Genomic DNA, 13,531 nt, shown 5'->3' on the forward strand with positions numbered 1-13,531 from the left:
TGCTTGACAAATCTTCTGGAATTTTTTGAGGATGTTTCCAGTAGAGTGGACAAGGGAGAACCAGTTGATGTGGTATATTTGGACTTTCAGAAGGCGTTCGACAAGGTCCCACACAAGAGATTGATGTGCAAAGTTAGAGCACATGGGATTGGGGGTAGTGTACTGACATGGATTGAGAACTGGTTGTCAGACAGGAAGCAAAGAGTAGGAGTAAATGGGTACTTTTCAGAATGGCAGGCAGTGACTAGTGGGGTACCGCAAGGTTCTGTGCTGGGGCCCCAGCTGTTTACACTGTACATTAATGATTTAGATGAGGGGATTAAATGTAGTATCTCCAAATTTGCGGATGGCACTAAGTTGGGTGGCAGTGTGAGCTGCGAGGAGGATGCTATGAGGCTGCAGAGTGACTTGGATAGGTTAGGTGAGTGGGCAAATGCATGGCAGATGAAGTATAATGTGGATAAATGTGAGGTTATCCACTTTGGTGGTAAAAACAGAGAAACAGACTATTATCTGAATGGTGACAGATTAGGAAAAGGGGAGGTGCAAAGAGACCTGGGTGTCATGGTACATCATTCATTGAAGGTTGGCATGCAGGTACAGCAGGCGGTTAAGAAAGCAAATGGCATGTTGGCCTTCATAGCGAGGGGATTTGAGTACAGGGGCAGGGAGGTGTTGCTACAGTTGTACAGGGCCTTGGTGAGGCCACATCTGGAGTATTGTGTACAGTTTTGGTCTCCTAACCTGAGGAAGGACATTCTTGCTATTGAGGGAGTGCAGCGAAGGTTCACCAGACTGATTCCCGGGATGGCGGGACTGACCTATCAAGAAAGACTGGATCAACTGGGCTTGTATTCACTGGAGTTCAGAAGAATGAGAGGGGACCTCATAGAAACGTTTAAAATTCTGATGGGGTTAGACAGGTTAGATGCAGGAAGAATGTTCCCAATGTTGGGGAAGTCCAGAACCAGGGGTCACAGTCTAAGGATAAGGGGTAAGCCATTTAGGACCGAGATGAGGAGGAATTTCTTCACCCAGAGAGTGGTGAACCTGTGGAATTCTCTACCACAGAAAGTTGTTGAGGCCAGTTCACTGAATATATTCAAAAAGGAGTTAGATGAAGTCCTTACTACTAGGGGAATCAAGGGGTATGGTGAGAAAGCAGGAATGGGGTACTGAAGTTGCATGTTCAGCCATGAACTCATTGAATGGCGGTGCAGGCTAGAAGGGCCGAATGGCGTACTCCTGCACCTATTTTCTATGTTTCTATGTTTCTATGTTTTCTAAATGGGTATTTTGCATGTGTCTTTACCAAGGAAGAAGATGCTCCCAAAGTCATCATGAAAGAGGAGGTATTTGAGATATTGAATGGGATAAAAATTGATAAAGCGGAGCTACTAGAAAGGCTGGCTCTACTTAAAGTAGATAAGTCACCAGGACCAGATGGGATGCATCCTAAGATGCTGACGGAAGTACAGATGGAAATTGTGGCGGTACTGGCCATAATCCTCCAATACTCCTGTATACACAGGGTGTGCCAGAGATCTGGAGAACTGAAAATCTTACATCCTTGTTCAAAAAGGGGTGCAAGGATAAACCCAGCAACTATAGGCCAGTCAGCTTAACCTCGGTAGTGGTGAAACTTTTAGAAATGGGACAAAATTAACAGTCACTTGGACAAATATAGATTAAGTAAGGGAAGCCATCATTGATTTATCAAAGGCAAATCATGTTTAACTAACTTGATTGAATTTTTTGATGAGCTAACAGGAAGGGTTGATGAGGGCAATGCAGTTGTGATTGGTGTACATGGACTTCCAAAAGGCGTTTGATAAAGTGCCACATAATAGGCTACCAGCAAAGGTGAAGCCCATGAATATGAGAGATAGTGGCAGCATGGATATGAAATTGGCTAAGTGACAGGAATCAGAGAGTAGTGGTGAACTGTTGTTTTTTTGGACTGGAGGAAGGTAATACAGTGGTGTTCCCCAGGCATTGGTACTAGGACCACTGCTTTTCTTGATATATATTAATGATTTGAACTTAGGTATACAGGGACCTATTCAAAATTTGTGGATTACATGAAATTTGGAAGTATAGTGAACAGTGAGGAGGATATAGATGGACTTCAAGAGGATATAGATAAGCTAATGTGGCAAATGAAGTTTAACGCAGAAAAGTGTGAAGTGATACATCTCGGTAGGAAGAACGAGGAGGGGGAATATAAATTAAGGGTACAATTCAAAAGGGGGGTGCAGGAATAGAGACCTGGGGGTATATGTGAACAAAACGTAGAAAGTGCCTGGACAGATTGAGAAAGCAGTTAAAAAGCTTACAGGATTCTGGGCTTTATAAATAGAGGCATATAGTACAAAAGCAAGATGAATCTTTATAAAACACTGGTTTGGCCTCAACTGGAGTATTGTGTCCAATTCTAGATATTGCACTTCAGGAAGGATGTGAAGGCTTTAGAAAGGGTAAAGAAAATATTTACAAGAATGGTTCCAGGGATAAGGGACTTCAGTTATGTGGATAGACTGGAGAGGCTGGAATTTGTTCTCCTTAGAGCAGAGAAGATTGAGAGGAGATTTGATAGAGGTGTTCAAAATCATGAGGAATCTAAACAGGATAGCGAGAAACTGTTCCCATTGGTGGAAGGGTCGAGAACGAGAGGACACAGAATGAAGGTGATTAGCATAAGATCCAAAGGCGTCATGAGGAATAACTTTTTTATGCAGCGAGTGATTAGGATCTGGATTGCACTGCCTGAGGCATTTTAATCATGGCTTTCAAAAGGGAATTGGATAATTACCTGAAGGAAAAAAATTTGCTGGACTATGGAGAAAGGGTGGAAAATTGGGACTAGCTGAAGTGCTCTTGCAGAGAGCCGGCATGGGTTCGACGCCCTCCTACTGTGCTATAATGATTCTATGATTCTACTACAAGGCCGTAGTAATACCCGCCCTCCTGTATGGCTCAGAGACATGGACCATGTACAGTAGACACCTCAAGTCGCTGGAGAAATACCACCAGCGATGTCTCCGCAAGATCCTACAAGTCCCCTGGGAGGACAGACGCACAAACATTAGTATCCTCGTCCAGACCAACATCCCCAGCATTGAAGCACTGACCACACTTGATCAGCTCTGCTGGGCAGGCCACTTAGTTCGCATGCCAGACACAAGACTCCCAAAGCAAGCACTCTACTCGGAACCCATCCACGGCAAACGGCCAAAGGAGGGCAGAGGAAACGTTACAAGGACACTCTCAAAGCCTCCCTGATAAAGTGCGACATCCCCACTGACACTTGGGAGTTCCTGGCCAAAGACCATCCTAAGTGGAGGAAGTGCATCCAGGAGGGCGCTGAGCTCCTCGAGTATCATCGGCGAGAGCGTGCAGAAATCAAGCGCAAGCAACGGAAGGAGTATGCAGCAAACCAGGCTCCCTGCCCACCCTTCCCCTCAACCACTGTCTGTCCCACCTGTGACAGAGACTGTGGTTCTCGTATTGGACCTAAGAACTCATGCTAAGAGTGGAAGCAAGTCTTTCTCGATTCTGAGGGACTGCCTATGATGATTATGATGATGATGATTCTATTTGAGCTTATATTTCTCATTTGCTCATTTGCTCTAGTTTTGTGGGCCTGGAGGTTTTGAAAAGGATGTTCTTAATGCTGTTCCCTCAGTGGTGTATAAATCTCAAATCAAAACACTACGAACGGTTGCTATCCCCAGGTGGAGAAACAGGATTGGACTTCCATCCCTTGCCAACCTGCCGTGTGAGAGCAATATAAATGCAGTAGACAGGCTCCTGGGCCTGTATCAAGTAGTTCAGCCGATATTGTTCTTGCATGGGGCAGAGTCTTGTGTGGGGGGGGCCGGGGTCGGTGAAATGAAAACTCAGGTAGCCACTGTTCTAACCAGTTTCAAAATGTCACTTATCACCTAAAATGAAGAAAATACTTTAAATGGGCTTGAAATAAACTCGAGTTGTAGATTTAATTGTGCTGACCCATTGCAGGAAAGATATTTAGCAAAGTCTGCTGAGGAGAGAAGGAGGGAAGGATTTATATCACTTCTTTCACATTTTCTGGACATCTCAAAGCACTTCACAGCCAAATGTTGTTATGTAGGTAAATTTAGCAGAAAATTTCCTCACAGGATAATTCCACAAACAGGACTGAGATAAATTATCCAGTTAATCTGTTTTTTGGAGTACCAGGAGTACCTTACTCTTCTTCAAATAGTGCCACCTAAACAAGCAGATGGTAAAATGTTTCATCTGAAAAATGGTACCTTCAACAATGCTGCATTCCCTCAGTACTGTACTGGAGCGTCAGCTGAGATTTAGTGTTTAGTTCCCTGCAATGGGACTTAAACCCACATCCTTCTAACTTAGAGGTGAGAGTTCTACCACTAGGCCAAGCTAACTTGTCAATTAAGGTAGGTACCGTTACCTGTCTTTGGCAGGCCTCAACGATAATTAGCTTCTGCTGCGGTGATGTTCTGGCAAATACAATTTCAGTGTGGCTTATCAAAAGTTCATCCAAGAGCTCAGAGTTCATGGCATTGATCTCTGAACCAGTTATAACAGCAACTTTGGACTTCCTTCAGTATTCAAAATGCAAAGAACATTTACACCAGAGTTACATTTTGTTGCATTTTATAATTTGACATATTTTCATATCACAGGATCTATGGGAATGGGCAGTTATCATAAGGTGTGGCAGTGAACAGCCTTCTAGTTCTACTTCTATGTTAAACCCCATGTGTTTACCCCTGCTGTCAGCACAGTTCACATCCGTGCATTGATCAGGATAGCTTACTCTGTGCCTCCCTCTCCAACATCAGAGAGATGTTGCCTGTGCTGGTCAGTTTTCCGAGCCTATATACAAGAGCTACACCAGCACCTCAAACATTCTGTAACAACCATTTAATAGTCCACATAGGACACCAGCTGTGAAACAGCCTCTTGTTGTTTCCGCTGTCTGTGGATTTCTTCTCCACACATTGACATCATCTGGAAATCGCGATGTAATTCCACAATCCTGCACTCCCAGCAGGAAGCTGTGATGATACGGAGCACAGGTTTAACAACTACAAGACTGTAGACCTATCTCTGACCTAGTATGCCCCCTCCCCCCCCCCACCCTTGCTGGAATTATCCCTTCTGTCTCTTGTACTCAAAAGTTTTAAATACAGAGTTAAACAACGCTTGCTGAACCAGGAGTACTAGAACATGCACTAGGCTGTGAGAAATGAGTGACCTGCTTCTTAATTTCCCAGTATAATTTCTGCAATAATTAAATCTTAATAAGTATTAAAGAAGTCTTTTGTGTAACACAGATTATCTCAATCTACCTTTTATTTATTTGGTTGAGTGGGTCAGTAAGGTTCTTTGCAATTCCTTCCACTAACTCATTACTAGCCGAGATAATACCAGTACTCTTTGCTATAGCCATTGCCGTGATTGGGTGATCACCAGAGATCATAATGACCTGTTGGGGGAAGAAATAGACATTTATTGACGTTAACAGGTTAAAAAAAATCCATCCAAATTCAAAGATTTCCAATATCTCAAACTATTAGTTTTGTGATTTTATGCAATTTAATAGGTTCCTCAAAATTCTCAGTCAGGTTAAATACATAAAATCACTACGTTTTGATGAATATTAAAATTAAAAAAAATGTATGCTTTTTATCTGATGTACATGTGTCACAGAAACTGCCAATTTATTGCCATTGTATTTTTAATGTGTGTGTGTGTGGTGTGTGTGTGAGTGGGTGAGTGGGTGTGTGGTGTGTGAGTGGTTGTGTGGTGTGTGTGAGTGGGTGAGTGTGTGCGTGGTGTGTGTGTGGTGTGCGTGTGTGTGTGAGTGTGTGGGGGGGTTGTGTGTGGGTGGGTATGTGGTGTGTGTCTGTGTGTGTGTGTGTGTGTGTGTGTATATGTATGTGCACACATGCATTTTGTGAAATTTTCAAAAAACTATAGGAGATATTTGTTGGATACTAGAAACACACTCCTTGATTAGACAATCAGGACATTTACATGTCCTCCGTAGACATTCCTGAAGCTGTTGATGTACTTGAAAATATATTTCAGGACCTTCCACTTTCTTTTCCCAATTAGCAAGTGCCAGAGCATGGGGCTCAATTTTACCCAATGCCTTTTTTTGCGTATTTCAGACTGCTCCAAAAAAATAACTTGAAGGTTTCCCCGTTCTAATTTTTTTAATTGGTGCCACGCAGCCTTTCCTTTAGCTTCGGGGGGTCTAATGTCTGCGCCCAAAAAAACAAAATCCCCCTTTCTGCGCATGAGCAAAAAAAAAATTACGTTTTTTACGTGACTGCTTTGGGCATGCATGCCCAGTACAGCTCCCGGTCTGAATTCAGCCATTTTTAAAGAGCCAGTTGTGTTTGAGAATTTTGAGTGCTGTGTGAAAACTTTAATTCTCAGTGGAAAAAAAATCGAAGCTGCAATATGCAAAGCGGCTCAAGGACCAAGAATTTCTCACAAGAGGAAGTGGAGGCACTAATTACTGTAACTGAGGCAAGATGCACGAGCTGGACACCAGCAGAGGTCACATAAAAGTTTCACCAAAAGAAATGAAGAAACGCTGGAACCAACTTGCAGAAGATTACTGTGCAATGGTGACCACCCCGAGGTCTGGAGTCCAGTGCAAAAAGAAGTGGCAGGACTTTGGTCAAGTAGTTAGTGTAAGTAATATTTTCATTTATTCACTGGAACTGCAATTGTAAATGTGACCAGCTGTATATGTCCCACCCAGCAGAAAGACACCCTTTCGAAAAAGTTATATTTTCATCGTTGCAGAGGAAAGTGGCACACAACAAAAGAGAGAGAACTCGAACAGGAGGAGGCCCGGCAAATCTGCATCCACTGACACTCTTGGAAGAGAGGGTCGCTGCATTGATGGGTCCTGCCTGGAGAAGAGCAACCACCAATCACAAGCTGGGCCCACACTCGAGGGAGAGGGAAAGTCCTGCAAATTCCACAGCCTGGTCTTGCTAAATGTTAAATACTGCGCAGGCTAGCCATGCTTTGGTTCATGGGGATGTCTCCGTCAGCTGCACTTTGGTTGATGCAATGTGAAATCATTCATCGTGGTCCTTTAAATGAGCCTGCTGCCTGCGCTGTGTGAGCCTTCTCATGCCACCCTGCCCCTTCCTCTGCTGCTAACCATTTGTTTGTTCTGTTATATTTTTCAGAACTTGAGGCCAACCCTGACGAGGATAAAACTGATGCAAAAGAAGATTCAGACGCAGACGGGCCTGAAGAGGAGACCATCTTCCAATCCCACCCTCTAAACCAAGAGCATGGGGGTGAGGAGGAGGGGGAGGATAAAGCTCCTACTGTTGTACTCACTCTGGAGGAGGTGTTTGTGGTGTTTTCAGGCACTTTAGGAATGACTCCACGAGGTAAGGTATTGTACTTGAACTGTTGTGACCTTAGTCCATTTATTGCAGCTCCTGAATGAGGTTACAGTAAGGTGAGCTCCCTTTTATAGCTGGTTACCTGCAGTGTACAGGTGACCTCTAGGTCTCCACCTGTTGCACCCTCTGATGGTACAGGCATACTGTATACAGTGTAAAGATACATTCATTAGTCTTATGTGACGTACATTGAGTGTACAGGATATATACATACACAACATCACATCCCCCTAAGTCTTGTGCCACTGGCCTTTGCACTGGGTGCTCTCGCCCTCGACTTGAGTGCCCAAAGCCCTTGCACTTTGTCTGTGCTTGAGAATGTCTCTCTCCCTGTGGACCCCCAAGTCCTTATTGCCACAACATTGGGAAATGGTCAGCAGTGGACGGTTGGAGGTTGAAGTGGGAGATTGTGTGGGTTCTGGGTGTGATCCATGTGCCCATGGCTATACCTCCATTTCCCGTTGCCCCCCCCCCCCATACATAGACCATGTGTGTGGCTCAACAGGTGCATTTACATACATGTACAAAAAATAAGATAAGGTTGGTTACATGACTGTTTAGGTTTAGCAATGGTGGAACAAGTACATTTTACAGATAAGGTACACACATGGTACTACAGTCTTGCCCCTGGGGTGTAGGTGCAGGTGGGTGAGGACGCTAGTTCCAGAGTCACCGGACTGTGTCCAGGTTGTCTGATGGTGGCGCTGCACCCCCTGCCAGTTAGGTGAGCTCGAGTCGCTCCCTTGGCTGAGTCTCACGGTCTTTGCCATTGCCTAGTGGTAGCCTCCCTGTTCTTTGAGGGCTGCAGGGTCTCTCTGCTGCCCTTCAGCGGTAGTGGGAGCCTGGTCATCCCAGGTCCCCTCGGGAAGGCTGGAGGTTGCTGGCCTCTTGCTCCCTGTGCTGGCCCTGGTGGCCAGAGGGGTAGGGCCGATCTGGGGCAGGGTGCCAGTCGTGATGCCTGTGCCATCCGCTGATCGCTGGCCCTGCAGTGGGTAAGCTCCCACTGTGTGTGGCCACACTCCCTGGGGCATCACATTGGTCCCGGAGGCGCAGGCTACATGTTTGAAGCACCCAGGTCCAGCGGGCTACCCAAACGGGAGATTGCCCTTGGTTTTGTCGGCGAGCATCTTGAACCTGGTATCACACATTATTCCATCATTTACATTCATGATACATTGACTCCGATCGCTTTCAGGTACGAGTTCACATTTGTCAATTACTTCTTTATGTTCAATTACATATTTTCCCTGTATATTACCAGCATTGCTACACAATGTTACATTTAGATACTTGTGTTCATCAATTACACCTTTTCCGCATATAGACATAGAAACATAGAAAATAGGTGCAGGAGTAGGCCATTCGGCCCTTCTAGCCTGCACCACCATTCAATGAGTTCATGGCTGAACATACAACTTCAGTACCCCATTCCTGCTTTCTCGCCATACCCCTTGATCCCCCGAGTAGTAAGGACTTCATCTAACTCCCTTTTGAATATATTTAGTGAATTGGCCTCAACAACTTTCTGTGCTAGAGAATTCCACAGGTTCACCACTCTCTGGGTGAAGAAGTTTCTCCTCATCTCGGTCCTAAATGGCTTACCCCTTATCCTTAGACTGTGTCCCCTGGTTCTGGACTTCCCCAACATTGGGGACATTCTTCCTGCATCTAACCTGTCCAAACCCATCAGAATTTTAAACGTTTCTATGAGGGACCCTCTCATTCTTCTGAACTCCAGTGAATACAAGCCCAGTTGATCCAGTCTTTCTTGATATGTCAGTCCCGCCATCCCGGGAATCAGTCTGGTGAACCTTCGCTGCACTCCCTCAATAGCAAGAATGTCCTTCCTCAGGTTAGGAGACCAAAACTGTACACAATACTCCAGGTGTGGCCTCACCAAGGCCCTGTACAACTGTAGCAACACCTCCCTGCCCCTGTACTCAAATCCACTCGCTATGAAGGCCAACATGCCATTTGCTTTCTTAACCACCTGCTGTACCTGCATGCCAACCTTCAATGACTGATGTACCATGACACCCAGGTCTCGTTGCACCTCCCATTTTCCTAATCTGTCACCATTCAGATAATAGTCTGTCTCTCTATTTTTACCACCAAAGTGGATAACCTCACATTTATCCACATTATACTTCATCTGCCATGCATTTGCCCACTCACCTAACCTATCCAAGTCGCTCTGCAGCCTCATAGCATCCTCCTCGCAGTTCACACTGCCACCCAACTTAGTGTCATCCGCAAATTTGGAGATACTACATTTAATCCCCTCGTCTAAATCATTAATGTACAGTGTAAACAGCTGGGGCCTCAGCACAGAACCTTGCGGTACCCCACTAGTCACTGCCTGCCATTCTGAAAAGTCCCCATTTACTCCTACTCTTTGCTTCCTGTCTGACAACCAGTTCTCAATCCATGTCAGCACACTACCCCCAATCCCATGTACTTTAACTTTGCACATTAATCTCTTGTGTGGGACCTTGTTGAAAGCCTTCTGAAAGTCCAAATATACCACATCAACTGGTTCTCCCTTGTCCACTCTACTGGAAACATCCTCAAAAAATTCCAGAAGATTTATCATGCATGATTTCCCTTTCACAAATCCATGCTGACTTGGACCTATCATGTCACCTCTTTCCAAATGCGCTGCTATGACATCCTTAATAATTGATTCCATCATTTTACCCACTACTGAGGTCAGGCTGACCAGTCTATAATTCCCTGTTTTCTCTCTCCCTCCTTTTTTTAAAAGTGGGGTTACATTGGCTACCCTCCACTCCATAGGAACTGATCCAGAGTCAATGGAATGTTGGAAAATGACTGTCAATGCATCCGCTATTTCCAAGGCCACCTCATTAAGTACTCTGGGATGCAGTCTATCTGGCCCTGGAGATTTATCGACCTTCAATCCCATCAATTTCCCCAACACAATTTCCCGACTAATAAGGATTTCCCTCAGTTCCTCCTCCTTACTAAACCCTCTGACCCCTTTTATATCCGGAAGGTTGTTTGTATTCTCCTTAGTGAATACCGAACCAAGGTACTTGTTCAATTGGTCCGCCATTTCTTTGTTCCCCGTTATGACTTCCCCTGATTCTGACTGCAGGGGACCTACGTTTGTCTTTACTAACCTTTTTCACTTTACATATCTATAGAAACTTTTGCAATCCGTCTTAATGTTCCCTGCAAGCTTCTTCTCGTACTCCATTTTCCCTGCCCTAATCAAACCCTTTGTCCTCCTCTGCTGAGTTCTAAATTTCTCCCAGTCCCCGGGTTCGCTGCTTTTTCTGGCCAATTTGTATGCCACTTCCTTGGCTTTAATACTATCCCTGATGTCCCTTGATAGCCACGGTTGAGCCACCTTCCCTTTTTATTTTTACGCCAGACAGGGATGTACAATTGTTGTAGTTCATCCATGCGGTCTCTAAATGTCTGCCATTGCCCATCCACAGTCAACCCCTTAAGTATCATTCGCCAATCTATCCTAGCCAATTCACGCCTCATACCTTCAAAGTTAGCCTTCTTTAAGTTCTGGACCATGGTCTCTGAATTAACTGTTTCATTCTCCATCCTAATGTAGAATTCCACCATATTATGGTCACTCTTCCCCAAGGGGCCTCGCACAACGAGATTGCTAATTAATCCTCTCTCATTACACAACACCCAGTCTAAGATGGCCTCCCCCTTAGTTGGTTCCTCGACATATTGGTCTAGAAAACCATCCCTTATGCACTCCAGGAAATCCTCCTCCACCGTATTGCTTCCAGTTTGGTTAGCCCAATCTATGTGCATATTAAAGTCACCCATTATAACTGCTGCACCTTTATTGCATGCACTCCTAATTTCATGTTTGATGCCCTCCCCCAACATCACTACTACTGTTTGGAGGTCTGTACACAACTCCCACTAACATTTTTTGCCCTTTGGTGTTCTGCAGCTCTACCCATATAGATTCCACATCATCCAAGCTAATGTCCTTCCTAACTATTGCATTAATCTCCTCCTTAACCAGCAATGCTACCCCACCTCCTTTTCCTTTTATTCTATCCTTCCTGAATGTTGAATACCCCTGGATGTTGAGTTCCCAGCCCTGATCATCCTGGAGCCACGTCTCTGTAATCCCAATCACATCATATTTGTTAACATCTATTTGCACAGTTAATTCATCCACCTTATTATGGATACTCCTTGCATTAAGACACAAAGCCTTCAGGCTTGTTTTTTTTAACACCCTTTGTCTTTTTAGAATTTTGCTGTACAGTGGCCCTTTTTGTTCTTTGCCTTGGGTTTCTCTGCCCTCCACTTTTCCTCATCTCCTTTCTGTCTTTTGCTTTTGTCTCCTTTTTGTTTCCCTCTGTCTCCCTGCATTGGTTCCCATCCCCCTGCCATATTAGTTTAACTCCTCCCCAACAGCACTAGCAAACACTCCCCCAAGGACATTGGTTCCGGTCCTGCCCAGGTGCAGACCGTCCGGTTTGTACTGGTCCCACCTCCCCCAGAACCGGTTCCAATGCCCCAGGAATTTGAATCCCTCCCTGCTGCACCACTGCTCAAGCCACGTAAACCTGCCGGTATCGCTGTTCAATGGTACAGTTAAATACTTGCATTTGTTAATTACATGTCTCAGATTAGTATCACAGGCATCCCTGTACAAAAAGTGGAAATGTCCCTTTAATGGTTCTGGGTTGGTGGTCTCCTTTAAGAGGGCTTTGCAATCTTTACCCTAATCCAGTTCACTGCTCGGCATCACGTGTTGCTCCCTCAATGTTGCCCCTCATGCTCTGGTTACGGTCATCTTGATTTCAGGCACTTCGCCTTGTGGTGCGGGCGCCATCTTTTCACTCTCCACGAGGTAGGCTGCAGTGATCCTTCTCTCCCCAGGGTCTGCCACTGAAGCTGGGGAAATACCTTCTGCATCGATCTTCTCCCTGCTGAGTCCTGCCACAGCCCGGAAGGTGTGCTCTGTCCGTTCGGGTTGGATCATCTCGCCGTTGGGTAGTGCGGTCTGTATCGTCGCTGCGCAGTCGAGCTGGACGGTAGGATCTTCAGGTGCTGCGATGGATCCAAATTCGATCACCAAGGCCTGGAGGCTTTCCCCGCTCCAACAGATTTGGATTTGCTTCATTCAACTTCTTCCTAGCAGCGTTGGACCATCACCAACAACGATCCACAAAGGTAGCTTGTGCATCGCGCCGCCGTAGGACACCTGGACATCCACGCTGTCAACGACTGGGCTGGTGTCGTTTGTGTAAGTGAGCAGCTTCGCCAGGATTGGTAGTATTTTAGGTTGTTCGATGGGTTGTCCCAGAGTTGCTCGAAGGACGCCTGGTTCATCAGCGATTGGCTTTCCCCTGTGTCGACCCCATCGAGACTGGAACACTGTTGATTTCGACTTCTATCTTCAACTGGGAACTCTCGGTGGAGCAGATAAACACTCTGTACATCTCTTCCTGGGGCTGATCTGCCTCCTGGACTCTCTCTTCGTTTTCATCAGTGCTGGAGCCCGGGTGATCGGTCAACTCTTCAGCGACCTCGGTGAGTAAAATTTATTTTATACATTCGCTGTAGATGGCCTTTAGTGTTTCAGCCCTTGCAAGTATAGTCTCTGTATCTGCATTGGTGGACTCTGTGATTTCCTCCACAGCGCCTGCATGGGGCTGGCCGGTTGGCCCCCTGCGGTGGAATCAGGGTTGCGGGGCTTGGGGTCACAGTCTTGCCTCTGAAAGGCGCCATTCGGTTCACTGTACTTGCCGTGTTGGAATCCTGGGGTTGAGTCATTATCTTTCTGGAATCGCAGGTCGAGGCCATGAACGCTTGGCTCACGCTGATTGCTTTCTGCAGGGTGACGGTGGTGTCTGCAGAGAGCAGCCTGTGGAGGAGGTTTTCGTGGTCGATTCCGATAACAAAGATGTCCCTCAGTGCGTCGCTGAGGTGGTTGCCAAAATCACATGGTGCAGCCAATCGCCTCAGGTCTGCAGCGTATTTTGCGATTTCTTGGCCTTCGGGCCGCTAGTGTGTATAGAACCAGTGTCTGGCTGTTAAGATGCTCTCTTTTGGCTTAAGCTGTT

At 45.8% G+C, this 13,531-nt stretch overlaps 1 protein-coding gene across 1 annotated transcript in view; it reads right to left on the minus strand.

The window, feature by feature from the left end:
* LOC139276413 (potassium-transporting ATPase alpha chain 2-like) overlaps positions 1 to 13,531 on the minus strand; it is a 65,631-nt gene that overhangs the window by 27,568 nt on the left and 24,532 nt on the right. The window contains exons 10-11 of the mRNA XM_070894369.1: positions 5,361 to 5,497; positions 4,457 to 4,607 (exon numbers count right to left, since the gene is read on the minus strand). Coding sequence (XP_070750470.1) covers positions 4,457 to 4,607; positions 5,361 to 5,497 — 288 coding nt within the window. The remainder of the gene's footprint in view (positions 1 to 4,456; positions 4,608 to 5,360; positions 5,498 to 13,531) is intronic.

This window comes from Pristiophorus japonicus, chromosome 11, assembly GCF_044704955.1.
Source record: "Pristiophorus japonicus isolate sPriJap1 chromosome 11, sPriJap1.hap1, whole genome shotgun sequence".
Lineage (NCBI taxonomy): Eukaryota > Metazoa > Chordata > Chondrichthyes > Pristiophoridae > Pristiophorus > Pristiophorus japonicus.